The sequence below is a fragment of the Rhinoraja longicauda genome, chromosome 4 (assembly GCF_053455715.1).
Source record: "Rhinoraja longicauda isolate Sanriku21f chromosome 4, sRhiLon1.1, whole genome shotgun sequence".
NCBI lineage: Eukaryota > Metazoa > Chordata > Chondrichthyes > Rajiformes > Arhynchobatidae > Rhinoraja > Rhinoraja longicauda.
The window spans coordinates 33,146,939-33,161,437 of NC_135956.1; the positions used below are offsets into that span (position 1 = coordinate 33,146,939).

General features: G+C 42.0%; 1 protein-coding gene across 7 annotated transcripts in view; it reads right to left on the bottom strand.

Moving 5' to 3' along the window:
* Positions 1-14,499, bottom strand: part of ankrd12 (ankyrin repeat domain 12) — a 157,413-nt gene that overhangs the window by 17,342 nt on the left and 125,572 nt on the right. For all 7 annotated transcript variants that reach the window (XM_078397484.1, XM_078397482.1, XM_078397488.1 and 4 more), the window contains 3 exons: positions 13,783-13,983; positions 5,959-6,101; positions 3,040-3,193 (listed from right to left, as the gene is read on the bottom strand). In XM_078397484.1, the coding sequence (XP_078253610.1) occupies positions 3,040-3,193; positions 5,959-6,101; positions 13,783-13,983 (498 nt within the window). The remainder of the gene's footprint in view (positions 1-3,039; positions 3,194-5,958; positions 6,102-13,782; positions 13,984-14,499) is intronic.

Consider the following 14,499-nt stretch of genomic DNA (forward strand, 5'->3'; position numbering starts at 1 on the left):
AGGATGAAACTCCAAGTAGGAAACTCCACATTTCCTGCTTCGCCACAATGGACAAAAATGGATAACACTGAACATAAACATAATAAAGTCCAGTAAAAAGATTAAAAGTGATTTTTTTCTAGACTAAAGAGAACAAGAATTGGTAAATAAAAATCAGATTGGCGATGGTAATTATTTAAGTAGCTGATAAAAAATTTATTTTGTGCAGCCTTATCTCTCTTCTACCTTCTTGGAGAAGATAGAGGAGCTTGAAAGCCCAGATGTTGAGACTGAAGAACGGCGTCTTGTCCACTGCTATCAGACTCCTGAACAAATCTCATTTACAGAGGTGCTGCGACTGATGGTGACTCTTAACGCCACCACATTTAGTTATTCCGTTATTTTTTTCAGATTGCTTTCCAATCTTTGCACCATTCTGCTGTTTTGCATTCGCTGTTGTATTTAATGATATTTCATAATGATTATGTATGCTGTGTGCTCTATGAGCTCAATCATACAAGGAATTTCATTGCACCCTGGTGTATAAGACCATAAACTAACCTGATCTGAATCCAAGGGCAAAGTACTAATGTCAAAGAATGCGAGTCTAAAGAAGAAATTTGAACAAAGGTGGGGAAGTGATAGGGTGAACAATCTTATCTGGGGTAGGGGAATCAAGAAATAAAGCTGTTTGTTCAAAGTTTTTATGCACCCATCAGACCCCTTCTCTTCTGCGTTCTTACTAGAAATTGATGGAAAGCATGATTTAATATGCAAAGAACGGTGAGTAGGGGAAGAGAAGTATGGGAGATAAAATGTTTGTGATAGGCAAGAGATTGGATAAATTAAATGTCAAAAATATGATGGCACCAGGTGAATACCAGTGTAAGGTCATACAGCACAGAAACATGCTCTTCAGCCCACTTGTTTACGCTGGCCAAGATGGCTCATCTAAGCTAGTGTAATTTCCCATATTTGGCCAATATCCCTCTAAACCTTTCCTATCTATGTACCTGTCCAAATATCTTTTAAATATTGTTATTGTACCTGCCTCCTGGTATCTTCTCTAGCAGCTTGTTCCATTTGTTCCTATTAACTCTTTCCCCTCTTGCCTTAAACCTATGTTCTCTGTTTCTTGATTTCCCTACCCCAGATGACTGTTCACCCTATCACTTCCCCACCTGATTTTATTCACATATATAACATCACGCCCTAGCCTGCTGCGCTCCAAGGAATAATGTCCTAGTTAGACCAATCTCTCCCCATAGCTCAAGCCCTCGTGTCGCGGCAACATCCCCGTAAATCTTCCCTAAATTCTTTTCAGTTTAATGACATCCTTCCTAAAGCAAGGTAATCAAAACTGAACACAATATTCCAAATGCAGCCTCACCAAAGTATTGTACGACTAATATAGCATCCCAATATAGCTATACTCAATGCCCTGACTGATGAAGGTCAATGTACCAAAAGCCTTCTTTACCACCCTATCTACCTCAGAAAACTGTACCTGTGCTCCTAGATCCCTCTGCTCTAAGACACACCCCATGGCCTTACCATTCGCCGTGAATGTGCTGCCTTGGTTTGACTTCCCAAAATGCAACACCTCAAACTTATTTGCATTAGACTCCATAAGCCATAAGTAAGTCTGAGAGTGGTATGAATAGATAAGTTACCAGCGGAAAACAGAGGAAACAAATTGAAATGTTAGTTATCTGTTGATTACCTGAAATTGTTGAACTCAATGTCAAGTCCAAAAGAAAGCTATAATGTATCCAGTTGGAAGAAGAGGTGCTGTTACCCGAGCTTGGACTGAGCTTTGGTAGTACACTAGAAGGCTAGTACACGAGAAGGTAGTACACTAGAAGGTAGTACATTGAGTAATCAGAGCAGGATTGAATTGGAGGGCGAGGGATAGAGCGATAGGCATTCTTGATGGTCATATAGCAGTGGTCAAGGATGTTTAATCCTCTGGTGCTGCAGGAGACATGTTGGTGTTAGTTCAGGATTGATTTTTTCAGGTTGCCTTTGTTGAAGTCCCCGGCTAGGGTGGTAAAGGCTTCGGGGTACGCTGACTGGTGCTTGTTGACCACGGCATGCAACTCCTTCAATGCTAGACGGCCGTCTGCCTAGGGTGGGATGTAGACCATGGTCAGGATGATGGAGGTAAATTCCCTCGGGAGGTAGAAAGGGCGGCACTTCACCGCCTGATGTCCAATTGCGGATGGCAGGAATTAGATAGAACTGCCACGTCTGAGCACCACGAAGAGTTGACCATGAAGCAGATGCCCCCCGCCTCTCCCTTTCCCAGATGCCTGCGTTCGGTCCATACGATGGATGGAGAAACCTTCAGGCTGGACGGCTGAGTCTGGGGAGCTGGGGGTGAGCCATGTCTCTGAGAAACAGAACAGAGCATTCCCTCAGCTCCCTATGATAAAGCAGCCTTGACCTTAAGTCCTCTACTTTATTTTCCAGTGATTGTGTATTGGCTAGTAGGATGTTAGGGAGAGGGGGTCGTAATGCCCTGCGCTTCAGTCTGACTTGTAGTCCTGCCTGCCGGCCACGTTTCCGGACACAATGGAGGCCTCCCCGGTGTTTCCAGGTACAGTACTTACTGTTCCTGCGATTGGGAATTACCTTACAATCAGCAGCTCCATTGCTGCCAGTAGATCACAATATCGCTAATGTGTTTAAATGCATTAGCAGCTTGTCAGTTACAGTGCTGGTTTCTGCTGTTTCTTTTATAGACGTAAGCTGAGCACTACTACATTTGATGATTTTCTGCTGTGCTGCTGGCAATATGTCACCACAGACAGACACCATCTTGGATCTTGGATAAAGTATGAGGCTTTCGAAATGCCAATGATGGAAATAAAACGAGCTGTAGCCCAACGACAGCCCCCAGACATTAGTGAATATATATGGAGAATATTTCTGTTCATTACAAGCAAAAATTCAGAATTGCTTTAAAAAAAAAATTGCCAGAAGTGAACAAAATTTAATTTGTACTCCTAAAATGTGTATTACATTGAACTGGAATGTTCTGAAAGGTTATCTTACTACCTGTACAACTATCGTCATCCTCATCATCAGAAAGTGGAAGCTCCCCTTTCAGAAGCTGCTCCATTTCATCTGAATCAGCCACATCCACAGGACGCTCTCCACGATAATTCATCTGGTATGCATCCCCACCATTGCGCAAAAGCAATTTCACAATCTAAAAGAAAAGGCCATTAAGGTGAACAACTAAACGCTCCTTTTCTCAAAGTCCACACGCTCAGCAAAATTACATTTTAAAATGGTGCGAGACTGCTGTAAAACTGAGTAGACCATCATTTGTGGGAGTACTTTACACTTAAAGTTCATATTTGAAGATATTTTGAGTAGAGGAACATATTACTTCTTTCTGCAAATAATAAATATGAAAAATATCATGCAGAATGTAGAAAAATGTCAGCTTTTTAAAAGGCAAATAAATGGAAACAAAATGTTGTTAGATGGCAAATTGGTTTGTGCATCTAAAGTTTTTAATTAGCAGGTTTATAGGAAAACATGGCGGCTGCTCTCTGAGGCCTGTATCATGCAGCATATTAGCTTTGTCACTCATATGATGTACTATTTAAAAAATAATGTGCTTTGTTGTAGCTATAAGGTTATTGTAGAAGCAAGAAGGTGGTTATCCAAAATTACAAAGGGATCTTGATCAATTGGGCCAATGGCCCAAGGAATGGCAGATGGAGTTTAATTTAGACGACTGTGAGGCATTGCATTTTGCTAAGACAAACCAGGGCAGGACTTGCAATAATAAGTGGAGGAGCCTTGGGCATGTAGGATGGAGACCTAGGGGCATAGGTAAATGCATAAGAGATTGCAGATGCTGGAATCTTGAATAAAAAACAAACTGCTAGAGAACCTCAACAGGACAGGCAGCCTCTGTAGAAGGAAAAGGAGATTCTGAAGGATCCCGACCTGAAACATCATCAATCCATTTCACTCCACTGATGCTGCCTGGCCTGCCTAGTTCATCCAGAAATTTGTTTTTATTTGGGGTACAGGCATATCGTTTCACAAAAGTGGCAATTCCTGTAGACAAGGCGGTGAAGGCAGTGTTTGGCATGCCTCCCTCATCGGTCAGGGTATTGAGCACAGGAACAGTGATATCATGGCATGGCTGAATAAAACATTGGTATGGCTATAATTGGAGTAGTGTATGCTGTTCTTGTCACTCTGCTATAGGGAGGTTGTAATGAATTGAAAAGGGTGCAAGAAAGATTTACGAAGACGTTACCAAGTCGAGGGTTTGAGTCAAAAACAGACTGGGTCTTTTTTTCCCTCAAGCATAGGAAGCTGAGGAGAGACTCTTATAAAATTGTGAGTGGCATAGATTAGATGAACCACAGTCTTTTCCCCATGTTAGCGGAGTCTAAAACTAAAGGGCAAAGGTTTAAGGTGAGAAGGGAAAGATTTAAAAGGGATCAGAGGAGCAATTTTTTCCCCACACAGAGGGTTATACTTATATGGAGTGAACTGCCAGAGAAAGTGTAGGGGATGGTACAATTGTGGCATTTAAAAACTCTTGGACATGTAGATGAGTTTTCCAAAACCTTTCGGATACGAATGATTTGGAAAACTATGGGCTTTAAACAAGTGGGACGAGGGTTTAGCAACTTGATTAGCATGGATGCGTTGGGGTGATGAGCCTGTTTCCACGCTGTACAACTCTATGACAAAAAAGGCTGTAATAATGTAATTAAATTTCCTAACATTTTGGTTGAAGCAGGGTTGTAGTAAGCATTGAAAACGTGAGACATGATTATCACAATCCCGCGAGAGAGGGATTAGTTTTCTTCAAAAGTTACTCTTATGATAGTAGAACCATATCCTCAATTTCATCTTTTAAGCAATAGTCCTAATGGTTTGATGACAGGTCATTGACTGGAAATATTAACTCAGTTTCTCGGCATATCAGGCTTCATCTGTTGGAAGTATATCCACATTTCCTACTTTTATTTTCTGTTGCTTGTGAGCATGCTGGGCAGCAATCAGTAAAGATTATTCACCAATATTTCCTGAACTGCTGGACATTTGCCATAGTTCTGACCTGCACTTTGAAGCTTTCACATGAACCATTCCTTTTTTTTCTCTTGAACTTCCCTCAATAATCTATCAACTAGATGGCTTTATCAACAGCCTTTTACCATTGCAATCTGGCCCCACTCCATGAAAGATTTCCATACCTCCCCGCTTTGCAGTTTAAAATTTGCCTTCTCAGTTTTGATTAGGGGCTTTGAACCAAAACAATGTTTTGCTCTTTCACCAGATTATCTGCAAGTCACCAGATTCTCTTGAGTGTCTCCCATGCTTTCTGCATTAATTGCAGATTCCAGCATCTGCAATTTTTTGTTTTGTTTTTTCATATAAATATTTACAATTTCCTCACTCCTTTTTTTAATACTCCACCCTAGCCACTCTCATTTCATACCTGCCATCAGGAAGAAGTTATAGGAGCCTGAAAACTAACGTCCAGGACAGGTTCAGGAGCAGCTTCTTCCCTACAACCACCAGGCTATTTAACACTACAACCTTCAAATGCTCCAAACTACATAGGCATTGTTTTTGTCTTTGCACTATAATTGTTTGTTTTTATAATTTTTTTGTTTATTATGGCGTTTACAGAGTACTATGTTTACATATCTGTCTAGGAAGGGACTGAAGATGCTGGTTTATACCAAAGATAGACACAAAATGCTGGTGTAATTCAGCAGTTCAGGCAGCATCTCCGGAGAAAAATAAGTGATGTTCTGGTTCAGAACCCTTTGAAGGGGTTTGTATCTATGTTTACATATCTGTTGTGCTGCTGCTGCAAGTAGGAATTTAATTGTTCTGTTTCAGGATATATGACAATAAGACACTCTTGACTCTATTACATTAAAATTCAACTTCATGCAACAAAACAAACAGCTAATAAATGGCAATACGTACATCTCTATGTCCATTGCTTGCAGCATCATGCAGTGGAGTATCATTTTCAAGACCCCGGGTATTTACATCTGCTCCTGCAAGTATCAGCTGTTTAGCAACTTCATAATAACCCAAATTACAAGCTTCATGTAGTGGAGTCCAGTCTAAGGTTGCATGGGGTTAGAGCAAACAAGAAAAAACAGTTATTTTACACAGTTTCAATGACGATTTAAAAATAAACCTTAATTCACTTTTTTAAATTACTGACTTTGTGAATCCAGTGCTTGACAAACAAATTCTGATTATTTAACTCGGAGAATTATGGCAAGGATCACAAAATTGATTACATCTGCACACTGCTTCTCGGTGTAGGGAAATATTGTTTGCTGTTGAGCCATTAAACCATGTGAGCATCAGCTCCTGCACTTCTTGATGAGTGTAAGAAATGTTGGAGGTAAATCATGAGGTTAAAAGGGCATGAAATGGATCTGGCAGGCTAGGTAAAGTCTTGATATAAGATGGTTGCGGAGAGAATAGGTCTTATTAAAGATCAGCATGTTTGCCATGTGTGGAGCCACAAGTGATGGGTGAGATTTTTAATTAATATTTTTCATTGGTTTTTACTGTGGTAAAGAACATGGAAGTTCAGGAATTGAGGCAAATGAGCTGTGATGTCTTGGATCAAAAACAGATTACCATAGTGGAGGGATTGGCAGTCTTAAAGTACGTTAAGATATATAAATGCCCAGGGCCTGACCAAGTGAATCCTCATGCCTTGTGGGAAACCGGGGAAGAAATTGCTGGTGCCAACTGCATAGATATCGGCTTCATCTTTTAGGCAAAGGTGACGTTCCAGAAGACAGAAGGGTGGCTAATGTTATTTAATAAGGGCAGCAAGGAGAAGCTAGGTAACTACAATACGGTTGAGCCTGACATCAGGGGTGGGTAAGTTACAGAATGGTTTATGAGGGACAGGATGGCAAAGACTGGTTAGGGGTAATCAAAGTTTTGTGCAAATTAATGTTGGCTTGCCTTGGCTTTAACAGAATATGGTTACCGGTTGGAAAAAGGGAGGCAGAACAGAGGGACAAAGCCAGTTTAAGATTCATTAAAAATCTTATTATCATAATGTTACAATGCTCCATACTCCTTTGGTTCTGCTGTAAATGTCAGAAGTTAACCACCAAGTTTGAGAATCTCTGGAATGTAGACATACTTCAGCCTTACTAGAATCAAAATATCCAACTAAATGGCTTGGGAAGTTATTTTCCAAATTTTTCCTGATTCGTATTATTGCAGACTCCTCAGGTTTTAATCATGTGCAGTTTAGCCATACTATCAATCAGAAGGGGATGAGGAATAATTCCCAATAGAATTACCAGCTGAACAAAATATGTTCGGCATCTGTGTCCTAAATACAGGACTGATGTCCTCCACATTACTTGCACCTTTCAAAAGCTCAAATTTGGAAGAATTCAATTTTATTATCGCCTGCAGAGGGTGCCATGGAGATGTTCAGAGAAGAATTGAGACCTTCATGTCAGAAATTCCAAGTTCAAGCAGTTTACAGTGGAGACATTTTAACTATGTACACAATCTGCAAGACAAAGTGGGCACATAGTGTTTACCAATAACACCTTCCGTTTCAATGAATATGAACACAGACGAGTATTTGGGAAGTGTTGAGCATTTTCAATGCCGCTTTGAATCCAATTAATACATTTTTTTAACCTACAGCATGCAATCAGTTGCAAATTTCACTAACATTGTCCAGGACAAAAAGCATTTTCAATCCTAACAAATGGAGTTTATACCACTGGACTAATTCCGTTGAATAAACTGTGGCATAAACTGTGTTAATGTACGGATTTGCATTGTTAATGCATCACAGTCAATCAGGTTTTAAAAGCCTGACATTTAGCCACCCATGCCCAAAGGTCTAGGCCTCCTTTATGATTCAAGGATGAAGTCAATTATGCCAAATCATACAGGTTGGCAGTGCACCCAAAAAAAGCAAAACCAATGATTACTATTGAAGGGACATCTTTCCAAATGATGAAAGTTTCAATTAAATATACTCTTACACAGGGAATTACTGTAGTTGCTCTTGTCAAACTGGTGCGGCAACTAAGAGGCTTTCAAACTCTTCAGACTCAAGTACTTTACCAAGAATGGTAGGATACTTGCAGTCATTAATGGCTACTACTTTCTAGCACTTAAGGTATTTGAGTTCAAAGAACTTGAACGTGAAAATGTGACTACACTTATTGCTCATCCCCAATTGCACTTGTAAAGATAGTGGTAAGATGCCTCCCAAAATGCTGGATACTCTCCCATGCTAATAATAATTAAAGGCATCTAGGATTTCGACCCAATGACAAAGAAGGAACTGCAATATATTTATAAGTCAGGATGGTTTGTGATTTAGAAGGGAAGCAAAGGATTGCTTACTGCCCATGGGCTTCCAGGTGATGAAGGTAACAAGGTGACTTTTGGAATGATGGTGAATTACTGTACTGTATTCTGATGGTAGCTCACACTGCAGCCATTATATTGGAGAGAGTGCAAGTTCAACATAGGCGATGTGGTAATAATAATAATAATAATAATAATAATAATATTCATTTATTGTCATTGCAACGAGTACAACGAAATTAAAAAATAGCCAATCCTGACGGTGCGTACAAACATATATGCAATAAATGCAAAAACAAATAAATACATAAATACAATTAAATACAATTATGTTAAGTACAAAGATTTTTTAGTGTTGCCTAGTGCAAAGGTAGTGTTCAGTTCTCGTATGGCCCTGGGGTAAAAACTGTTCTTAAGTCTGTTTGTTCGGGATTTTATCGACCTGAAACGTCGACCAGAGGGCAGATGAACAAACAGACGGTGGCCGGGGTGGGATGGATCTTTTATTATTTTGCCTGCTCTACTGAGGCAGCGTAGGCTGAACAGGTGCTCCAGGGAGGGCAGTGAGCAGCCGATGATTTTCTGGGCCGTCGTGATGACCCTCTGAAGGGCCTTCCTGTCCTTTTCTGAGCAGCTGGCATACCATGTGGTTATACAGTATGCCAGCACACTCTCGATGGAGCAGCGATAGAAGGACAACATGAGCTTCTCCTGCAGGTTGGTTTTCCTGAGGATCCTCAGGAAGTGGAGTCTCTGCTGTGCCTTCTTTACTGTGGTGATGGTGTTGGTAGACCAGGTGAGATCCTCTGCGATGTGCGTACCCAGGAACCTGAAAGCTGGTACCCTTTCCACACAGACCCCATTGATGTAGAGTGGGTCGTAATCTCCACTGGTTTTCCTAAAGTCAATTATAAGTTCCTTTGTTTTGGAGGAGTTCAGGACCAGATTGTTCACTGAACACCATGCTGCCAGCCTTTGGATTTCATCCCTATAGGCTGTCTCATCTCCTTCTGAGATGAGTCCAACCACAGTCGTGTCATCCGCGAACTTGATGATGGTGTTGGTGGGATGGGTGGGGGCGCAGTCGTGAGTGTAGAGGGAGTAAAGGATGGGGCTCAACACACAGCCCTGTGGTGAGCCGGTGCTCAGTGTAATGGTGGAGGAGAGGTGAGGGCCTATTTTGACTGTCTGGGGGCGGTTGGTCAGAAAGTCCTTGATCCATTTGCAGATGGTTTGGGAAAATCCAAGGTCGGAAAGTTTGGTGACCAGTCTGCTCGGGATGACCGTGTTAAAGGCAGAGCTGAAGTCGAGGAAGAGCATCCTCACATAGCTCCCCTGGTGTTCAAGGTGGGTCAGTGCAGTGTGAAGAGCAGTGTCGATGGCATCCCCTGTAGACCTATTTGCTCTGTAGGCAAACTGGTGTGGGTCGAAGGTGGGTGGGAGGCTGGCTTTGATGTGCTGCAGGACCAGTCTCTCGAAGCACTTTGTGATGACCGGTGTGAGTGCTACCGGACGGTAGTCGTTAAGACTGCTGATGACAGACTTTTTCGGCAGTGGGATGATTATGGCGGACTTCAGGCAGGGAGGGATGGTGGATTTTAAAAGGGACAGGTTGAAGATTTTTGTGAAGACCTCAGATAATTGGTCTGCACATTCCCTCAGCACTCTGCCCGTCACACCATCGGGGCCTGCAGCTTTCCTGGGATTCACTGCTCTGAGCACGCGCTTAACATCATACTCCTGCACAGTGAAGGTGTTGCTGTCAGGTGCTGGAGAGGGTGTAATGTCTGCCACTGTAGCTTTCACCTCGAAACGAGCAAAGAAACAGTTAAGTTCCTCAGCCAGCGAGGCGTCGCCGTCGGCAGTCGTGCGGTTGCTGGTCTTGTAGTTGGTGATGTGCTGGATGCCTTGCCATACCCGCCGTGGGTCATTGTTGGAGAAGTGGTCTTCAATCTTCCTCTTGTAGGACGCTTTGGCATCCTTGATGCCTCTCTTCAGGTTGGTTCTAGCAGCACTGTATAGAGCTCTATCACTAGACCTGAAGGCGGTGTTACGGTCCTTGAGGAGAGACCTGACATCCTTTGTCATCCAGGGTTTTTGATTTGGGTACAACCGGATGCGTTTGTCGACGGTGACATTGTCAACACAGTTTTGGATGTAGCAAAGTACAGTTGATGTGTACTCCTCCAAGTCCTGATCCTCAAAAATATCCCAGTTGGTCCTTTCGAAGCAATCCTGCAGCTGCGAGGAAGCTCCTTCAGGCCATGTCTTAACAGTCTTTATGGTGACTGGAGCTTTCCTCCTGAGTGGGGTGTATGCTGGGGTTAGGAATATGGACAGGTGATCTGACTGCCCCAGGTGTGGTAGTGGTGCTGACCTGAACCCCTTCTTAATATTTGAGTAAACCTTGTCTAGTGTGTTTTTCCCCCTGGTAGCACATCTTATGTGTTGTTCAAGTTTCGGGAGAACTGACTTTAGGTCTGCATGGTTGAAGTCCCCGGCTATGATGTGGGCTGCTTCTGGATATGTGCTCTGTTGTGAGTTTATTGCACCGAGCAGGTAGCCTAAAGCTGTGCTAGCGTTAGCATTCGGTGGGATGTAGACTGCTGTTACTATAACCCCTGTAAATTCGCGAGGAAGGTAAAAAGGCCTGCATTTAACTGTTAGGGACTCCAGATCAGGAGAACAGTGGCTATCTATGATTTGGATGTTAGTGCACCAGTTGTTGTGCACATAAATGCATAACCCCCCCCCCTTGCTCTTACCGGAGTCGATGTTTCTGTCCCAACGAAACGCTGTACGCCCGGCTAGCTCAATGGCTCCGTCTGGGATAAGTGGATGAAGCCATGTCTCTGTTACTAAGAGAATGCAACAGTCCTCCACGAGTTTGTTTGCTGATATCAGCAGTTTTAGTTCGTCCATTTTGTTGATGATGGATCTGGCGTTGGTGAGGAACATGCTGGGTAGCGGTGGTTTGTGTGGCTGTCTCTTTAGCTTGGCAAGTATACCGGACCGGCATCCTCGCTTTTGCTTCCTGTTTCTCCTCCGCCTGCGACGCCTGTTCGCGCCGACAACTATCCACGGAGCGCCCGGTGTCCTGGCTATCTCTTCCGGTATATTTCGCGGGTGTGGAAATTCGCGCACAAGGTCCCGATTGCACTGGAATCCGATGATCAGAAGGTCCTTTCGGTTGTAGGTAGGATTTGCCTGATTTTCCTGGTTTGCATGACTAAAATTGACTAACAGACATAACACAGATAACACACATAAAACGCACCGAAAGGGAGAGCTGTGAGCCGCTGCGTCCGTGCGCGCCGCCAGTCAAGCAGGGTATTTATCCTGCATGGTGCCGAGTTTCTGTATTGGATGAAGCTGTCTACATCCAAGAAAACTGAGTGTTTTTAAAATCACACTCCTTATGGTGCTTTGTGAGTGTAGATTTTGCAACATGGGCAAGATTGTGACAAGGTAGGTTAAGGAAAGCTGTCTGGGATAGCCTCTACAGCACATGTCTGTGCTGAACATGATGCTAAATTAAACTAATAGGTTCTGCCTGCACGTGATCCTTATCCCTCTAATACCCTACATATTCATATGCCAACCTAAAGCCTCTTGAACACCACGGACCTATCTGCTTCTTCCACCAACCCGGGCAGCACATTACTCTCTCTAGGAAAAAAACCATTTACCTCATTTCCTTTAAACTTTCCTGCTCTCACTTTAAAGCTATGCCCTCTAGTCTTTGACATTTTCACACTGATACAACGGTTCTAACTGTCTACCCCATCTATGCCTCACATAGTTTTATATACTTCTATAATGTCTCCCCTGAGCCTACAACACTCAAGAGAAAAAAAAATCAAAAGTTTGTCTAATGTCTCCTTGCAGTTAATATCCCTGTCTTCCACTGGCTATTGGGAGGCCTATAGTATAATCCCATTAGAGTGATTGCCCCTTTATTTGTGAACTCTATCCATATTGCTTCAGTGGATGACCCCTCCAGCATACCCTCTCCGGGTGGACTATGGAATAATGATTTAAGGTTTTAAGAGGGGTAATCTGAGGAAGCGATTTTGTTTCATATGAAAGCACATTGAGCAGAACACACTGACCATGCGGATATTGGAGACTTAAAAGGAAAACAATGAATGCTTGAGGAGTAAAAACCTTTCGGGGTTATGGAATAAACTAACTGGATAGTTTTGTTGAGAGCCAGCATGAACTTGAAGGATTGACTCGCTTTCTTTTTGCCACAATTCTACAAATAAACATCAATAAAAAATGTAAAATGTACAGCATTAAAAACCTTTCAGCCAGAAAGAAAACAAATCTCAAAAGGATGAGTGGATGATGTAAACGGAGAAAGAACAGGAATGAAACTACAAGCTGGACCAAAACAGTTCATGGATGATCTCAGGCAACAAAAAAAATGGTTAAAAAGCATTTGTGGAGTCCTTAAAACCGAGTTCCCAATCACTTGGTCTGCTTCTGTTGCAAGATGCCAAATAAAGAATTTTGTTTTAAATATTTAACATTTACCATTTAATACTCTACATAGATATTTCATTCAATCTTAAATATGAACAGGGTGAATCCGGTGCATTGCATGCACATCATTCTCATGATACAAGTTATAATTTGAAATTCTATGGTTTAACACAAATCTAGCAAGTAGCTGACCATCCTGCTCTTAGTTTAGTTTAGTTTATTATCACATGTACCAAGATAGTGATTTTTTGTTGTTGTTGCGTGCTTTCCAGTCAGCGGAAAGACTACATGATTACAATCAAACCGTCCAAAGTGTACAGATAAGGGATAAAGTGAATAATGTTTGGTGCAAGATAAAGTCCAGAAAAATCTGATTAAAGGTAGTCAGAGGGTCTCCAATGAGGAGGTGGGAGGTCAGGACCGCCCTCTAGTTCATGATAGGATGGTTCAGTTGCCCGATAACACCTGTGAGAAAACTGTCCCTGAATCTGGTTTTCAAATGTAACAACTTATTTTTGAACTAGACTTGTCTATCTTAATCTTTGGCAATCTCCCAAGAGACTGGTTCGTCTCCATTAACTTTTACATGCAGTTGCTATTCATGTGCAAGTTTGACAAGAGGCTTTACCATGGGAGTGGACAAGCAATTCTGATCCTATCATCATTTACATGCACATTCCAATAAGAATCTGTATCACAAGAAATGGGAACTGGCCGATTATTTATTTGCTCCCTAATAGTGAGAAAGGTTGGGCAAATACTGCTGCTACTGAGATCAGCCAACTCGTAGCTGATCATAAACTGAAGTTCCAGACTCGGCTATCACCGAGACAAACTCATTGAGACAGAGGAAACCAAGTGAAAGACATCATAGAAACAAAATGCCAAAAATCCTCCACGTATTTCACTTATAATAAAATTTAAGGTCATACTTTGACTCACCAGCAAAATCTTTAACGTTAACATCAGCACCTTGACTAATAAGCTCTTTGACTTGCTTAGTCTCACCACGAATGGCTGCCATGTGCAATGGTGTTTCTCCTCGCTCATTTCGTTTATTAACTTTGTCTTTTTGTCGATTTGAGGAACTTGGAGTCTTTTTCTGTCCTGGTGTTGCCTGAGATGGGTGGTTTGGAGTAGAATCTAATTAGAATAAATACAAATAATTGCTCAGTTAATATTATAAATTATGCAAATACTAGATTAATACTATTAGATTTGAGTTCCAACATGAAGCTTAGAAAAGTTAGCAGGATGGTTATACTGTATAGCTGTTTTGTTTTTACGTTTAGAGATGCAACACGGAAACAGGCCCTTCGGCCCACAACGTCTGCGCTGACCAGCGATCCCTTTACACTAGCACTATCCTACTCACCAGAGACTATTTATAATTTTACCGAATAAATTAACCTACAAACCTGTACATCTTCTGAGTGTGGGAAGAAACCGGAACACCAGGGAAAACCCACAGTCACAGGGAGAAAATACAAACAAACCTACAGTCAGCACCCAGTCAGGATCGAATCCAGGTCTCTAGCGCTGTAAGGCAGCAACTCTACCGCTGAACCCCTTAAAAGTTTTCTCAAAAGCTTATATTTTTTGCTCAACCTTACCAGCAGATTTATTTTCCCAACATCTGCATTACCACTGATTAATAGA